The 17,425-nt window shown below is 46.7% G+C and overlaps 1 protein-coding gene and 1 long non-coding RNA gene across 3 annotated transcripts; one reads left to right on the plus strand and one right to left on the minus strand.

Annotated features, from left to right (window-relative positions):
- Positions 1-6,661: 6,661 nt before the first annotated feature.
- On the minus strand, positions 6,662-8,440 carry LOC132328106 (uncharacterized). The gene is made up of 2 exons (XR_009486689.1): positions 8,066-8,440; positions 6,662-7,912 (listed from the first exon to the last, which is right to left on the minus strand). It is a non-coding gene; the product is annotated as an uncharacterized LOC132328106 (long non-coding RNA).
- Positions 8,441-8,491: 51 nt separating this feature from the next.
- Positions 8,492-17,126, plus strand: CSRP2 (cysteine and glycine rich protein 2). 2 transcript variants are annotated; one of them, XM_059846875.1, is made up of 6 exons: positions 8,492-8,567; positions 12,191-12,309; positions 14,218-14,386; positions 15,343-15,475; positions 16,156-16,249; positions 16,824-17,126. In XM_059846875.1, the coding sequence occupies exons 2-6, from the start codon at positions 12,198-12,200 to the stop codon at positions 16,898-16,900; spliced, it is 585 nt and encodes a 194-aa protein (XP_059702858.1). In that variant the 5' UTR covers positions 8,492-8,567; positions 12,191-12,197; the 3' UTR covers positions 16,901-17,126. The 2 variants fall into 2 exon arrangements, with proteins under 2 accessions (XP_059702858.1, XP_059702859.1); XM_059846876.1 differs by having other exon boundaries at positions 8,540-8,562.
- Positions 17,127-17,425: the final 299 nt, after the last annotated feature.

Here is a 17,425-nt window from a genome sequence, read left to right on the forward strand (position 1 = left end):
TGGGTGATTTACATTGGACTGGTGGGTGTGTACTTGTGCTGAGCAAATGACAGAGAATAAATAATACTGTGTATAGCCTAGGATCAAAAAACTACAGGCATCCATAGAGCCATAGATTAGTTTCAGTTGGAATGGACCTTTAAAGGCCATCTAGTAAAACACCCCCTCCAATGAGTAGTGACATCTTTTACTAGACCAGATTGCTCAAAAAAAGCCCCAGCCAACATGACCTTGAACACTTCCCGGAACGGGGCACCCACAACTTCACTTGCAACCTGTTGCAGTGCCTCACCACCCTCACAGTAAAGAATCTCTTCCTAATACCTAAACCAAACCTACCCTCTCTCAGTTTGAAGCCATTCCCCCTGCCCTGTCACTACATGCCCTTGTAAAAAGTCCCTCTCCAGCTTTCTTGTCAGCCCCCTTTAGGCACTGGAAAGTGCTATAAGGTGTCCCTAGGGTCTTCTCTTCTCTAGGCTGAACAACCACAACTCTCTCAGCCTGCCTTCATACAGGAGGTGTTCCTGACCTCTGATCATTGTTCTGGCTTTCTCTGGACCCATTCCAACAGGTCCACATCTGTATCCAGATAGATACATAGATAGATAAAGCTATATATATTTCTGACTTAAAATTCAGTCTCTAATGAAATGTGCAAATTATTTTCAGTTAAGAGAACAGGCCTTTCAGTGGTAAGAAAAGATCAACCTTAAATCCTTAAATTCCAATTAATGTGTTGTTTATTAAAGCTTTTGAACATCTGGACTGCTGCAAGAAAAAAATCTTAGGACAAAAAAATAAAAGCAAAGATAAATCTAACTGTACAAGCAGTAGCATAACTCGCAAAGAATACAGAAAATACACATATTCCTGCATTTCATAACCAATTTGGAATTAATAAACTTTTGAATTTAAAAATATTTTTAAGCTAATACTAAAACCTCTCTCATGCTAATGACTGTCTCCCTAGGTTAGTCTCCAGTCTCAAACAGCATTAAATGCTGGTTCTTTCTCCTCCTCCAGAATGTTTTCCACTAGGATCTTGCATATTATCTTCCTCCTTATCTCTCTTCCAGTTTCCCTTAGTACCACTCATCTTGCTTCCCCTATTTACCCTGTTTACTCTCTTTGCTTCCTATGCTCACTCCAAGCTTGACACTTTCTCTTCTGCCTGCCACAGTGTCCCCACTTATGCCTACAAAACAACCTCCAGAACATTCCTTTTTTAAAACCTTTTTAAATCCCTGCCCTTTAAACAATAAATCTCAACCACCTCTCCTTCGATCTCTGTTAGTAACTCTCCTCTTGGGGCTGGGTTAAGCAGGCTGCCTTCCCAACCTCCCTACAATATCTTTTATGATATGTCTTTTAATTAAGTGTATGGAAGAACATAGACTTCAAGGAAGACCAGAAATTACTCTGCAGTAGACAATGGCAATTCCCTTCTTTTTAAAGTTTGTGCAGATAGCTATCTCATCTGTGCTAGAAAAGAAACTGTTTACTGTGGCCTAACATCTAGGAAGATAAACTGACTTCAAACACAAAGCAGAATCAATAAGAAACACAACAGCCTCATTTCATTGCCTTGCATAATGAAGTGTAAAAAACAAACTGACAGCACAACAAAGAGAAAAGAATAATTGATTTCAATATGTATTCCAAAGGTGGCATTTGTAATCCAATTAAGGAAAATATTGGAAATTGTTTGGGCTTTTTCCTGACCACGGAATTTCACTGTTGTTGATGCTGGATCTTCTTTCCAAGTGATAAAATTTCCATAGGAATCCTTTCAGCTCTTTCATTGCTTTTTTATGCCCACATTTCTCAGCAAAAGAGGTCTGTACTTTACAGGCACTGGTCTACCATAGCAGGACGGTGTGTGGCTGTCACAGACCACGCATCACATGGCAGTGGTTGCCATAATTTGAACGCAGCACTAACAATAATGACCCAGCCAAGCACTGAAAGCTGACCATCGGCGCCGTGCAGGCGAGGTTCTGACACCCCCAGCCTCCCAGAGCTTCTGTGTCTGTGCCAAGAAAACAGGGATCACTGCCAAGACTGTGTGATGTGCAAGAGCTGGCCAAAGTGCTCTTCCCAAGCACAGTTGTTTCACTCGCTGTGTGTGGAAGGGGTTGTAAATTGCTATCCCAAGGAACCACAGAGAAGCAGAGTGCCTGGCAGTGATTTGTTCCTTGCCATGCAGCATTGCCTCTAGGTAGGATTTCTGCACTGTCTGTTTTAGCTGGGGATTGCTGAGCACCCTGATTAATGCTGTGGCCAATAAGAGGGGTAAAGAATGGGCAGGAATGGGAGTAGGAATGAGCACTGGGGCCAAGGGACACGGGCAGTTCCAGTGTCAGTGCTGGGTGATGGATATATCTGCTGGTGGGGGAAAACAGCATCCCAAATGAGCAGTTTCTGCTGGGCAGCTCGCCTCGGGTGCTTGCTGTGCCCTGCAATGGCTTTTGGGTTAATACAATCACAAACACATCTCCAAGCACTCAGCCCTGATATCCTCTTCTTGCTGAAACATTTGCATACAATCAGCATTTCTATGGTGCTATTATTACCTGGTTTTACTGGTTCAAATATTATTTAGTGATAGAGGTAATTAAAAGACAGTGATGATAACTACATTAATTAATAACCAGATTAGCTGATTGAACTGACAAAGTATTTTTTCCTCCTCAGATGGCACTGAAGTGAGCAGTTCAGCTTCAAAATGCAGATGTGAGGTATTACTGCTGTGTCACGCAGTCACAATAATTCGGAGGGAGGGGGTGTCCTTCCATTCCAGGAAGTTCTCCATCTTCCTTTGCAGATCTTTTAAACCAAGATGGCCACACAGCTACTGCCATGCATCTTGCACACCAGGGATATGTCAGAGACAGAAATGGGTCCATCCAGAGCTTAATGGAAGCTCGCTTTCATGGCAGGAGCTAATGCAGCCTCACCTGTAGCTGGTATCCACTGGAGACAGGCATCACACAAATGCAGTGCTGCTGCTGGTTCACCACAGGGGCTCACACTCACAGCTGCTAGGCCCCAAACCAGGAGCTGTGCAGGTTGGGAATAGCTATCAGGCACAGGTCTCCCTTGGCAAGCTGCCTGCAGCCAGAATACCCTTGCTTTTTTTAAACAGAGCCTGCTTCAGGTGCTTCGTTTCCAGGCAAAGGGATCAGAGGGGCGCTGTATCTTATGGCTGGCTCTTGCTGCTGCTGCCACACCCAGCCTTAGAAGCACCACTAAGGTGCCACTTAGGCACTCTTAGGTTGAAAGTCCTATTCCCCTTCTGTGGCTGTTAATGAAGCACAATCATATTTATGGAGTCCTCTCTTTCTCCCCTGAGGAGGTTCAATGTGAGACAAGGTTTACCTACCCCTTCCTTTTCTACTGCTGGAGAAAAACAGGGTTCACAGCACACTCATACACTCCCAAATGACACGTGCTTGTCACTGGCACTACAGTCAGTAAAAAGGAGTCTGATGCTCATGTTTTGTTCAGATGAGAACAAAACCCCACCAAGCCTCTCTGCAGAGAGTCAGAGTAATTAAAGCACTGCTGGCTGCAAGGAGACATACTAGAAACTATCAGCCCCACCACACTCAACAGCTTATTCTCCTTCAAGGGGACAGCTTTTCTGCCAATTTTTTCCCTTCCTTTCTCTACACCCTATGTTCCCAGCCTGAGAAAGGTAAAGCACCATTGCATCTTAGTGTGTTGTGCTGCCAGGGGCAGGGACAGCTTTTGTAGCAATGGTTTGCAGCAAGCATCAGCACGTTGCTGGGTTTACTGCTGACCACCCCCTAGCTGTTTCTGTGGAGTCTGAAATGCTTTTCCTTTGATGTAAGGACACTGGAAACTTCACGTAATGGCAACACAATGCAACCTGGAAACTGCCCGCCCTCCTCTTTCTCACAGCGCTTAGCAGGAGCTCGGCGCAGGACTGCCAGCGGCTCTGAGGAAGGCTGCTCACAGGTGATGCAACACCCTGGCATAACAGGCCTCTGAGCTTCCTCCTCTTATCAGGACAAGAAGCTGCATGCAGAGGTGCTGGCATGGTGCAGAAAGGTTTATAGTCCTAAGAGTTACTGGGAAAGGGGACAATGCGAGGGAAAAAAAGATTATGCGGGCTCTTTTTTTTAGCCCAACCAGAGCTTTTTGACATTATGTATTTGGAGAAACTGCTATCTGCTATCCAGGTACCTCCCTCAGCAGCCTGATGGAGCTGGGAAGCTTTCTGAAAACAGCAGAGTCAGAGAGTTTCACCTGGCAATCCCCTCTTTGCTTTATATCTAATATTAAATACATTTCCCTGCCCTCCTCAAAATCAGTAACAGAGTTATTGGAACAAGCTGTGTGGGTCCTCAGACTCTGTCCTCTGCTGATGATATCCTGCCAGTCAGCAACAGAACTTGTACATGGTTGAGATTACTGAAGCTCTTGCCTGCAGGTTTTTCCATAGCACGACACAAGGGGTAAACTGGCCCTGTGAGCATACAGTGAAAAAAATTGAGCTTTATTAAAGAAATCAATACTTTCAGCCTAGATTATGCCTCCTGCCAGGGAGGTGACATCATTACTAGTCCAGGTATTCATATTCTGCTGAGCTGGCATCTAAAACAGAGCTCATGTTTCCCCAGACTTTTCAGAAACATCTGTTCAAACCCTTAGAACTTCAGTATAGTAACTTCAATGTTTTGCTGGGTTTTTACAGCTCTGTGATCTGATAATTTCATCACAGGCAGCCTACTCTGTGCTTTACCTTGCGAAATGTATTTAGGATTAGATGCAAACCATGTGTTTCATTTAGATAAGTCTCACATCAGTCTGAAGTGTTGCATGCAAGACCCTCAGAATGAATGATCCATCTCCCTGGGGGACCAGGAAAACACTGGGTCCCAAAAACTTCACTGAACTGGAGAGGAATCTGAGAGCCTCTGAGTCAAAACCCACTGCTCAATCTCCTTAAAATCCCACCAGCACTCACTTGTTGCAGTGAAGAAGCTGCCTCCATTTCTGCTTGGAGCCTCTAAAGCTAAATAAAATAAAAACATGACCAATAATAAAGAAATCAATAATCTTAGAAAGCACAATCTTCTCATACTGAGGATGCTTTCCCTATCTGTATGTTGGACTTGAAGAGACAATTAAAAACCAAAACTCACAGCTCTGGTAAACACTAGAATCATTTGTTATATTTCCATAAATTTGTGCAAACTTCACAAATTTATCATTATTGTATTTATAGTAGAATAAATGTATAACACTGTTGAGACATATGGATGCTTAGACAAGGAAATTAGCTAAACACATAGTTCCCTCTGTGATAGGACAAATCTGGGTAATGCTGGGCACAAATTCATTTTTCACTTGCTGATATTGCACTTGAAAATCCCTTTTACTAGGGGCAAGTTTGGGGGATGGCCAGTGAGAAAAAATTAACCAAGGTACCATGGGAAGCACTGCACAGTGTCTGACCTCCCAGGCTGGTAAACAATAACCTCTATGCTAGCTTCAAAACAACTTTCCTAATAGGCAAAATAGCTAAAATCAGGCTCTTGCGAGAACATACTTAATAATGTCAGTCAGTAGTAACAGTATTTGGATAAAATCAGTTTTGACTAAAAAAAAAGTGTCACAATATGAGTATACCCCCTGCAAAGTAAAATCTAGACTAGCAAGAATGAACTTTCAGAAAATGATAGCAAAGGTTACCAGCAGAGCAGATTGACTCTGCCATGAGCAGAAGTGGGGCCATGCTTACCAGATCAAACGAGGATAAAATAATCCCAGGTGAGTGGAAGGTGCTTAGCGGATGCAAAAGACCTGAGTACGCTGATGTGTGCCAAGTCTTTTGAGAAGTAACTAGGTCAAACAAGCTGATTATTTACTCAGCTTTTCAAAACATGGAAAACAGGCCTTGCATAAAATTACGGCATGGCTAAAACCTTGAGAAATTTGTTCTGGGGTGACAAACGTGCTTCAGGTGAATTTTACATGTGAAGGGAGAACTAGTTTTGTGTGGAGCTTGTGGACTTTCCCATGGCTAAGGAAGCAGAAGAATAGAGAGGAAACACACACACCCCCAACCCCCCCAGCCCCCCGAGCTGCCGAATCAGCAGGGGAAAGGAACAGGAGCTGTTAATACAACTGAACACTGCTTTTCAGAGATAAACTGCCCTAATTATAACCTGCTGAGCTCAAAATGGCAAAAGCCAGACAAAAAGCTGGCAGACTGCAGGAGCCAGGCTGCCTACAGGGGCCTGCCACAGTGGTTAGGTGGAAATTTCTCCCCAGGTCAGTGAGTAGAGGCATCATCTGAAATTCTGGGTGAGTCAGAAAGAGTAGCTTACAGCAGGTGTTAGGCAGGAACACAGGGAAGGATAGGATCAGGGCAGGAGGATGCTGAGGAAGGTGGAGGGGGCAGTGGGGCTGCTTGGGCAATGGCAGGCATGTTCAGGATGACAGGTTGAAGGAGTGCAGGACAGCAAGGAGGAATGCAGCAGGGCTGGATCCAGGCTTTATCTTAAATAAATTCTGAACTATGCTTTCAGGAAAGAAACAGAGAAAAAGAGACCTGCAGAGGAGATAGAATAAGTGTGTTTATAAATCAAATAACTATGTATTTGTAGACAACAAATATACTTATGCATACTTATATTTATAAAATTTATTGATAAAAATAGTCCATATCAATAAAAATTAAGTATGTGTTAAAATTTTTCATTCTTTCATTTGTTTTTCTTCATTCCAAGGTATTATTCCCAAGTGTTGCAGTAATGTATCCTTAATATTGTTCCTATAGTAATGGACTCTATATACTTATGTCTGACCCTCATGGTTACTCTGTTTCTGACAAACTGACTAAATACTAAACATGAGAAACTGAAATGCTGGATGTCAGACTGTCTTCTAGCTCACTCAGCAGTGCCTCACCACTGAAAAGTGTTTTATTTCATACCAGCATGGCCCCTTAGTCACAGTGAGAATTTCCTTTCTGTGAGTATGGTCAGAGCTTGCTAGGTCTGCAAAGCTTCTCTCTCCCCATCGGGACCTCTGCTGTTTATTTTGTATAGTCTGTAGGAAATGTTATCAAAAGACAAAATCTATTAGCTCTGGAGGCTGCCCGAGGAGACATGGTAAATAACTTAGCATCATCATACACAGTTCCAGCAGGGCTGGGAGCAGGACAAGTTGGACAAGAGAGCACAGGCATTTCTTGCAGCAAATCGAGTCAGCCTGCTCTGACTCATAGCCTCTCATCGACTTTGAGAGATCCTCTCCCTTCATGCAACCTCCAAATCAAGAAACAACAGTTGCTAACACTTCTGCTTCTCCTAGTGCTCACTTCCCTCGAAGCCTAGCATAAAGTTTTTGCTATGATGCTTGAGGTCAGACTCTCGGTCTTGCTCACAATCAGCACCAACTTGTTCCACAGGAACAGATACTGACTTTGCTTATGGAGCAGGACTCCGAGATGCACATAAATCACCCACAGTCTGGTCATCCAAGATTCTTTACAAATAAAAAAAGAAAATTAAAAACCAGAAAGCAAAAAATCTCAGCAAGTTGTAGTCACCATCATGCAGGCTGCAGTACATGGAAAAAGAACATTTTAAGGGGAGGGAAGAGGTAATCCTTGTCATTCTCTGACCTGGTGTGGAGGTCATTTTCACATTTTCACATTTTCATCTCACAGTACAGGCAGTTTGGGCCCAGCGGCATGTCACCCAGTGTCTGTGCCAGCAGCTCGGCGGGGTCTCTTTCACCCCAGGCAGCACACAGCCCACCTCACTGCGCTTGTGCAGGAGGGCTCCTAGGTGCTGCCTCCGCCAAGCTGGGCTTCATTCCTGGGGCTCCATCTCTGGTGCGTGTGAAAAGGTCTTTCCCGTGCTGCCTGGCATTCCTGTGGGCAACGAGTAGGTGATTCGGTATTGGATTAATAACGAGCAGGGGATAAACCCAATCTCCCACAGACACAGGGAGCCCTGTGCATAACCCCGAAACCGACAGAACCAGTGTGCAACAGCCCTGGGAAACTGGAGATGGGGACGCTTACAAAAAGCAGCTGAAGCCTCAGGCAGTTTTCTCCAGCGTGTTGTAGACATGTCCTAATTGCCGGCCTTTTGTGAAAATATTAAGGCCCCTCCTAATCAGTTCCCACTGGAGCAGCGGTTCAGCGGGAGCTGCGGTGCCGAGTCCCCGAGGCTCCCACGAGCCGGGCACGGGTTCCTGCCTTCGCCCGCTCCTCGCGTCCTGGGAAACCTCCTTCCCGACGCCTGCATCCTTTCCCTGGGCTCTGGGGAAACACGGTCACGGAGCTCGCAAGTATGTCAAGCAAAATCCTAAAACTGGGTAAAACCGCGAGCCGGGGTCCTGCGGTCCGAGGCTGCAGCCGGGCCACCTCCCGCTGCCCCCGGGGCGGCCCGGCAGGGCCGAGAGCGCGTCCCTGCCCCGGCCGGCCCAGCGCGGGCAGCGGGGCCGGGCTCTCCTGGCTCCGCCCCGGCTCTTTAAGGCGCCGCGGGGCCGCGCCGTGCTGAGACGCGCCGAGTCGAGGTGAGGTGAGTGCCGGGCCAGGGTGGGCCAGACCGGCCCCGGCCCGGGCGGGGCTCGGGGGTGGCGAGCTGGGGCTGGGGCTGGGGCTGGGGAGGCAGCGGCGGGCGACGCTCACCCGCTCCCGTTGCTTCGCTGCTCTGATGATGGAGCTGCCACGCACCGGGCTTCCCCGAGAAAGCCGTCTAGGATAACCCGATAGCCTGGAATTCTTGTGTGTCTGTCTTGCGGCTGGCTTAGTCTCTTGATTCAGAGCCGCTGTTAACAAATGGGTCGGAAAGGACTTGGCGGCTGCCGTGGCTTGTCCCGTGGATGACGTGCTGGGTACAAGCAGCTGCCATCAAGCCGCAGCAGGCAGCCAGAATTATTGGTGTTGGCAGTGAGATCACCTGGATGTTTAACTGCTGCTTTTGAGCTCCCCAGAGGCCTGCATGAACTAGCCGGAGAGTCCCGAGGGAGCAGGGCAGGCTTGAGGCGGGGCTGGAGGTCTGAACCTGCTGCCCGCGGCGCTCGGGAAGGAGCCCTGGGCAGCAGGAGGCTCCCTCCGGGCACTGCCGAGGAGGGCAGCGGGCCGGGCCGGGCCGCTCTCCCGGGGCACAGCCAATGCAGGGCACCAGCCCTCGCCCCTGAGGCGCCTCCTGAGCACCGCTGCCAGGAGGGAGCTCCTGCTGCTGAGGAACTGAGGAAATAGTGCCGCTCTTCCCATGCAAGCGTCTTAGGAACATCGTGGGGAGGATAAATGGAAATACCTTTTCTGGAAGAGAATACGGTTACCTTGACCCTTGACGGGTACTGACTTCAGTTGCTTTCTATTTTTCATTTAATGAATTCCCAAAGCCCTTACCAGAAGTTTAGCTAATGGTTGTCGGGTCGTCTAGTATTCTGTCTCTCTCGGGGAAGAGAGGGTGGAGGTGCACCCTGTGTTGCCCAATATTGCATGTGAAATCTGGGGCAGAGCTGGAGAAACCTGATTCAGGTCCTCAACTCTAATGTGCATGAAAACTGAATTATTGTTTGTGAACAAAACGATTAAAATAATGTAGGCTCATGTAAATGCACAATAGAACATGAGCATGGTGGCGATGAGAGGAAAAGACAGAAGTAGTTCTTGTACCAAATACCATTTACGTTTTAGAAAGCACACAGAGTGGAAAGGAATCTCTTCTCCTTTTCTTTTTTCTTTTTTTTCCCAGTCCATGCATTCCTTTTCCAAAGCAGCCTATGTTATAGTTGTGCAGTGTATTTTCTCTCTAGCTAAGGACGCTCTTTGCTCTGATTGATGTCAGCTGCTGTGCAGTAGCACAGCCAAGCATTCGGATAAAAGAAATGGAATCTTGATTTTTAGACTGTACGGTTGTGCCAAGAATGACAAAAGCAAAGTGGGGAATGTCATAAAACTAATTTTATGAGCTAGGTCAGTGTATTAGTGCTAAACCATGGAGCAGTAATGATGCTAATCCCATGGAAGTATTAAACAAAGGGCTATCCCAGTAATTGGTGTCAGTGTGCAAATGGCACTGCTCAGCCACTCTGAGCAAGTTTCCTAAGCTGTTGCTTAGGAATGTACCTAAGGTGCCCCAATTTAGGTTAATCTTATTTTCCCACATGCCATGAATGGCTGTCTGCCTGTCTTGGACAAAGGTCTTGTAGCAGCTACCTGGCAGCATGTCTTACTTGGGAACACGTCCTACCTTGCATCCCTAAAACTGCTGAACTGCTGCTGCTCATGCTGCTGGGGTGGGATGCTTGTTTTACCAAGCAAGATGGGGTCATGTAATTCAGGTTTAGCCAAAACTGCTGCTCTCAGTTGTGATTTGGGAGTCTGCTCTGCCTTGCCTGGGGTGTGAGGCAGCTTGCTCTGCACTGAGGCCTGTCCCACACGTTGGGAGAAGAGTCCCTTAGAGAAAGGAGCTCTTGAAGCCAAGTGCTTCTCTCTGGCTCCCTGGAGTGGCACTTCCAGTTCCTCTCTGTTGATGAGGGGGGCAATGGAGATTGGTAGCCCTCTGCTTCTGGCTCAGAGGATGAGTGCAGAGTTAACTGAAAGCAGCAGCCTGTGGGCTTTGTGTGGGGATGCTATTGTGTCTGTCTTCTCCCTGTCAGGCCTAGCAGAGCTTCTCAGGGCAACTGAAGGGGAGTTTTGCAGAGAAAAGTCAGAAGGTCCCAGGAAATTCCTTCCCAGCCTCCCTCCCTGGTAGCTGGCCTGTGCTGCTGTGGGAGCTCTGCAGGGAGGGAATGCTCTTGCTGCTGGGGTAGGGTGGCAGGAGGTGCCTTTTGGGCTTCCAGTGGGCAAACCATGCTCCTCGTCCCAAAACCCTGTGTGAAATGAGTTTCGGCAAGGAGCACTGGAGTGCTGAGCAGCTCTGCTGGCTTAAGCTCTTGGAGGCAGTAACCCGGTCTGGCTGCTCTCGGCCTCTGTGCTGGTGGGAGGTGGTGGTGCTGAGCTGCAGGAGAGCAAAGCAGCATTAAGCAGCAGTCACAAGCCAAGGGCAGTTCAGGGCTGACAGCGAGATGAGCCTTCGGCAGACACAGCTGCGTTAGCTCACGGCGGTGGCGGGAGGAAAGCCCCAGAAATCTCAACCGTGATGGGCAGGGCTCCGCTTTGGAACTTTAACCCCAGACAGGGAATGGGAGGAGCCGAGGGGAGCTGCTGATGGTGGTGACAGAGAGTGCAGGGGAGCTCTGGAGGGAGCAGATCAGCTTGAGATGGGACAGCTACTGCTTCTGGCTTAATGTCAGAGACTGTTCCCAAGGCTGCAGGTTGACACAGTGGGTGAGATGCCTGTCCCCAGAGTTTTCTGGGTGTTCATTGCAAGTAATGCATGAGAGGGGGTTTCACTTCCTTTTAAATCAGCTGTGGCTACTTGAGCAGTTGGGTTTGGTTGATATACCAGCCTGGTAAAGGTGCAGTTCACGTAATAGGGTGGAGTCCCTGGAAAATTATCTCCCTTAAACTTCTTTGAAGTGCAGGTGTGATCTCAAAGGAGTTCAGAATGTTCTTACAACCCTAATAAGTGGTTTTCCGGTGAAGTGAACTTTGGCTTGTTCCACATCCCAAATGACAGGCCCTGCAGTAAAACAAAATGCCATTGTTGGCACAATTGGTTTGCTTCTATCAGACAAGAGGCCCAGCATTAGTGAAGCGTAGAAACTGAAATTATATCCATCTGGGAGGGCATTCGTTCCAGGTACAGTAAAGTCTGGTGCATGTAACTGTAATTTGTGCATATCCAATTTATGTAACTCTCAAAATCCCTGGGCAGGGACAGAGGACATGGCTCGTGAAGACTGTGTCTCTGTTTTTCTTGCTGTTCAGCAGCAGCAGTCTCTGTTCCCCTTGCCAGTTCGTCTGCTTTTACAAATAGCCGTAGAGAGCCTGCCTAAGCCTTTAAGTCTGGTCTGGCATCTGAAGAGCTGGGAAGTTGAACTGGTCCCAAAAACTTCTCACACAGTGGAAGGGTCACGTTTTTAAACAGTGGATGAAATTACAGGGTTATGCTCTGATACCACACAAACTTGACAGATCTGGTTTAAAGGAGCCTGTAAGCCCAGCTGTCCTGGGGCCAGGGTGATGGAGGACACTGCATTTAACAGACGTCTCCCCTTCTCCCCTCCTGCCTGGCTGGGCATACAGAACCACCATGCCGAACTGGGGAGGTGGCAACAAATGCGGTGCCTGTGGCCGCACCGTCTACCACGCTGAGGAGGTGCAGTGCGATGGGAGGAGCTTCCACCGGTGCTGCTTCCTCTGCAGTAAGTATCCTCCTCCAAAATCTCTCCTGCCATAGCTGTGGGGGTCACAGCAGCAAGGGGCTGGTCCACAGGAGGTGTCCCAGGCACTGAGAATGGCAACTCCAGAGGTAACTTTGTCCATCATGATTCCTGCTTCCCATGTGCTTCCTGGGCTTGGCAGCCCTGAGGGGAGAGCTCACCTCCTGGAGAGGTTTTGTCATATCAGGAGTGGGATGTATGTCTCAGAACAGAGCACATCCATTTGCACTCTTGCCAGCCTTTTCCTCAGGAGTGTAAGGATCCTGAGGCTGCAAACCTGGCTTAAGTGTTTCTCATACAGAAGAGGAAGGCCAGTGGCAGAGCCTTGTTTGCACTGATCTGAGCTTAGCTGGGCTGGGGCTAGTCCTGGGGCTGGCAGAGGCTGAAGGAACAGTTATCAAACTGCTGCCCTGGAGTCCTGTGCAGAGGAGCACAGACGAGTTGTTGATGCTTTAGCACAGCCAAAAGCCTAAACTTTCTTGGCACAGAGGCCTGTGGTTTATTTCAGATGAAAAGAGTCCAAAGCATTATTTTCCAGTCCAACCAACAAGCCCAGTGAGGCACTGAAAATTGCTTTCTGTGCTGAAAATACCTCTGCTTAGATGAAGGGAACAAAGGGTCTCTGTGAATCAGAGGCTCCTACTTTGCAAGCAGCCAGCCTCTCTGTCTGAATCAGAGAATTTTACCTTATTGCAAACACGAGGTACTCTTTTGCCCCACTTGTTGGTGATTAATATGTTTGGGCAGAGCTAGGGTTTAGCCTTCTTATATTGGCTGCAGTTACAGCAGGGCCTCTGAGATAAGTTTGCTGTTAAGTCTGCTGCCTAACCTTGGTGTGCTGTGCTGGCATTGAGAGCCTCGGCACACCTACACTCCCTTCCTTGAGCTCTACAGTGGTCACAAAAAACAAAGATTAGATGCCTCAGCTGCCTCATTTTCAGCCTTTTATGGGAGTTACTATTAAAAGAAACCTGGAACTTGCAGTCAAACAATGGCTCTAGTGTGTCTGAATACATGGTTTTCCTTAGTGCATACTTCTGTTGGGGTTAAAGTCCGTAGGCTTAACAAACATGCATTAATTGATTTACTTATTGGATATTAGTGTCTTATAAAAAGAACCTTGGAGCTAATGATTGCCATAAGCAAAAGTCACCCAGTGTTTTGCAGATATTAAAATCTTTAAACAAAATAATTCATGGGGGCATTTATTTTTTTCTCCCCAAATTCTTTTTCATGGGCATAATGCTGTTGCAGATGGAAAGAGCATGCCAGCTGGCGTACAAAAGGAGGTTTAAGAAGGAAATAGTTCTCCCTTCTACTGTAACCTTGAGTAGAGGGCTTGCATTGTGCTGGAGGACAATGCAGGAATGCCAGAAAAGCACAGCCCCTCTGGTGTCAGCTGTGAACCAGCCCCAGCTCTGGCCTGAAGCAGTATTGAGGTGGCGGGGTTGGGAGGGAGGTGGGAAGCCTTGAAGATTTGGGTTTTTTCCCAGCCCCACCCTGGGCAAAAGGGCAGGGCAGGGGCTCTTCTGTACTGATAGGCTTTTGCTTCATGCTGTATGGCATCTGTCAAGGGAAACTGCTGACTGCCCCCTCTGGGTTTCTGAGCAGCCTCGTTCATCAAACCACGGCAAGTTTCCAGGCTTTAAATGTCACAGTCATGAAGAGGTGGGAGGGAATAGAGCCCTTTATGGGGCTAAGCATAATTCACAAATTCAAACAGCAACTTGCTCCCTCTAATCTCTGGTGGTCTCACTGCCTAATGGGAAGAATTTTGGACAGGGAAAACCATAACATCACTTCTCACTTGATTTTTGGCTTACTATGTGTGCTGATGGAAATAGTCCCTTAAGGCAGTTTAATTTATTTTTTTTTTTTTTTTACCACCAGTGGTCTGCCGGAAAAACTTGGACAGCACAACTGTAGCAATTCATGATGCAGAAGTTTACTGCAAATCTTGCTATGGGAAAAAGTATGGCCCAAAAGGTTATGGATATGGCCAAGGGGCAGGCACGCTGAACATGGACAGGGGAGAGAGACTAGGCATCAAGCCTGAGAGGTGAGTGAACTGAGTTGTGGGATGCATGGCCCTTGTCCTTCAGTACTATTTTCAGAGGAGTCTTTCGGGCTGGATTTTGTTTATGTTCACATTTGGAATAGAAATGCTGCTAAATACCCCAGTCTAGTTGAATGCAGGGCATTGAACCTGCCTTGCACGAAGCTCCCACTGGTGACTGTGTGAGTTGGAACGGTAGAAGCAGGAGTTAGTGCAAGCAAGGACACACTCATCTTATGAATGAGCCAGCTGCTGATAGCATTGCATGAGCTCACAGAGGTGACTGTGGGTCTCACATTGCTCTCCTGTTCAACAGGTTCTTGCAGGGATGGATTTGGACAGCTGAGAATCTGGCACTACAAGCAGAATGAATTTTTAACTGGCAAATAAAGAACCAATTGTGCTTAATTGTAGCCAAAACCAAAAGTCACATTAAATAGTAAACATTTCTGATTTGGTTAAGTTCCTGCTGTAAAGCAGAGCATGTGGAAAGAAGCTGAGGTATGTCTCACAACTTGCTTCAGGCAAGTTCCCAAATGATTGTTTAACGTTTATATGATGTATGCTCTGCAGCCAGGTCCAGTGATCCATTCAGGTTCCTGATTATAATCAGTGGACAGGAACTTAACAGAATTATTTGTAGCTTACTGTCTGAAAAATCCATGTTCTAATGGAGCTCAGTTCTTCTAGTTAAGTGAAAAGAGGAAGGCTCTCAAGAAATTAGCCTTTATAGTACCTTCGTTTTATCCTTTAAAGCATGGCCTTTCTCTTCTTGTTGTTGTGGCTTTGATTTTTTCCCTACCAAGTGTAATTGGATAGCCTTGCTGGTAACTTCTCCAATATTGCAGCAGTACTGTATTCTGTACCATGTGCTGGGTGCTGGTCTGTCCATGTTGCTAAGCAGAGCAAGAGATCATTTAGTAAAAGAGTAGAGAAAACAAATGTCCTGTTTCTTTCAGCACGCCTTCTCCTCACCGGCCAACCACAAATCCAAACCCTTCCAAGTTTGCTCAGAAGTTTGGAGGGACAGAGAAATGCTCCAGGTGTGGTGATTCTGTTTATGCAGCAGAGAAAGTAATAGGAGCTGGAAAGGTAAGGAACAGTATGTGCTGTTTTGTACCTGCTACATGGACTTTAAATTGAGCAATGTGTGTTATATCAGACCCAGCAGGGAACCAACTGCAGGGCAGTTACCTTAAAATTGCATTTCTTTGCACTGGAAATAGTCAAATCAATCAACTTAATTGAAAAAAAAAGCATTTGAAATGCAGGGTGATGAGTGATCACCTTAGATTTCAGAGGTGAAGATTTAATACCATGTCATGCTAGACACTTGAAGCAAATGACAGAAGCTCCTCTCACCCAGAAGAGGAAACAATCTTTAGGTGTGCAGCTTTTGAGGGAGGCCGAATGTTTCATCTAAAGAATGTTTCATCTGAAGGGGGATGGTCTCTGAAAATACCATGTCAAACTGCATGTCAGTCTGCCAGCTGTCTGACTCGCTTGCTATGGAGAGCCAAGATGTGCTCTGAATTGATCACAGCAAGCCCAAACCTTTCAGAGTGCTGCTCTGAGCAGGATGCTGGGTGGAATCTGGGGCTTTGTGCTGCTCACAGAAATGCAGATGCTCTTGTCTGCTACTGGTGCACTTCAGCTGGTTTTCACTGCGCCACTCTCTAATCAATAGTGATGCAGATATCTTCAATTAATGTGGATTTTTACCAACTTGGGCATCCTGTGTATTAACACTATTGTCTTTATTTTTTCTCTAGCCGTGGCACAAGAACTGCTTCCGATGTGCCAAGTGTGGAAAAAGCCTAGAATCTACAACCCTAACTGAAAAAGAGGGAGAAATCTATTGTAAAGGTGAGAAAAGAAGCAAAGAGCATTTGTTTATGGTTCAAGATGCCTTACAAGGACAAATGGTCAATATCTTGCTGATATAAGAAACTTTAGGCTCATGTTCACATGGAAGTACTCTGTAAGTCATAGGAACAGAGTAAAACATGGAATAGATATTGCCGAAGCTGCTGATGTAATTGACATCTGCATCAAGTAAAACATCACATACTGAGAGATGCAGCAGCAGCCTTGCCCTGTGCCTGATCAGAGTAAGGAAACAAGCCATCAAGCATCGTGCTCTGCTTTCTTGAGTGGTTGTGGATATAAACTTGATCCACACAGTGGTTTGATGACAACAAATGCCTTAATAGATACCAAGCCAGAGACCTGACCTGTGAATTGCTCTCACAGAGTAGGCTGGGAGCTCCACAGACCACACAGTCCTGTTAGTTATGCAGCTTAACAAAATGTTTCTAAGTGCTGCTTCCCAGGGGGATATTCTAGTGACTAAGGAGAAGCCACTGAGAGGCTTAGCCCAGACAGTGCTGTTCTTAATGTGCCAGAAGACTCAGCTACTGTGTGTTCATCTTTCTCACAGGTTGCTATGCGAAGAACTTTGGCCCCAAAGGATTTGGGTATGGCCAGGGAGCAGGTGCCCTTGTTCATGCCCAGTGAGGGGGCTAAAAATGCCTTCCAGCTCTGCTGAGATCCTGCCAGAAGGAACAAGAGGGTTTCCTAAATGTTACTAACTACTGTGAAACAGATACTAGTTACTGTAGTGTATCTTCAGCCAATGATTTTAAAAACAAACACACACTGCTTTTTTCCTTGCCTTGTGTATCACACTGTAACACTTCTGAGTATCAATTCAATAAAGCTTTGCTTGTTGATATACCCTAAATCTAAGTGTTGCCTATTTTGTCAGCAATAAAAGTGAGGGGACTATTGCTGGGTACTTCAGGGGTGGAAGAATGATGCTTTATAGACTTGATGCACAGCTCTGCTGAAAGCTGGACATACACAGTCATGGCCTTCAGAGCTAAATAACTCTCCTCCAGTATCACACCAAAATATACGTGTGTGCAAGGCAAAGAGCTGCTCACTGCACAAAAGTGGTAAATCTTACTCTACTGCCCTGTATGGTGACACAGCTCTGAAAGTGATAGATAAGGGGTATCTGTGTGCCTAAATGGCTGCCTG

The sequence above is a fragment of the Haemorhous mexicanus genome, chromosome 5, assembly GCF_027477595.1.
Source record: "Haemorhous mexicanus isolate bHaeMex1 chromosome 5, bHaeMex1.pri, whole genome shotgun sequence".
NCBI classification, from domain to species: domain Eukaryota; kingdom Metazoa; phylum Chordata; class Aves; order Passeriformes; family Fringillidae; genus Haemorhous; species Haemorhous mexicanus.

Coding starts and splice junctions, on each gene's coding strand:
- CSRP2 (XM_059846875.1), top strand. CDS start 12,198: ATGCCGAACTGGGGAGGTGGCAACAAATGCGGTGCCTGTGGCCGCACC. Junction 12,310..14,217: donor CCGGTGCTGCTTCCTCTGCA/GTAAGTATCCTC, acceptor TTTTACCACCAG/TGGTCTGCCGGAAAAACTTG. Junction 16,250..16,823: donor GGGAGAAATCTATTGTAAAG/GTGAGAAAAGAA, acceptor TCTTTCTCACAG/GTTGCTATGCGAAGAACTTT.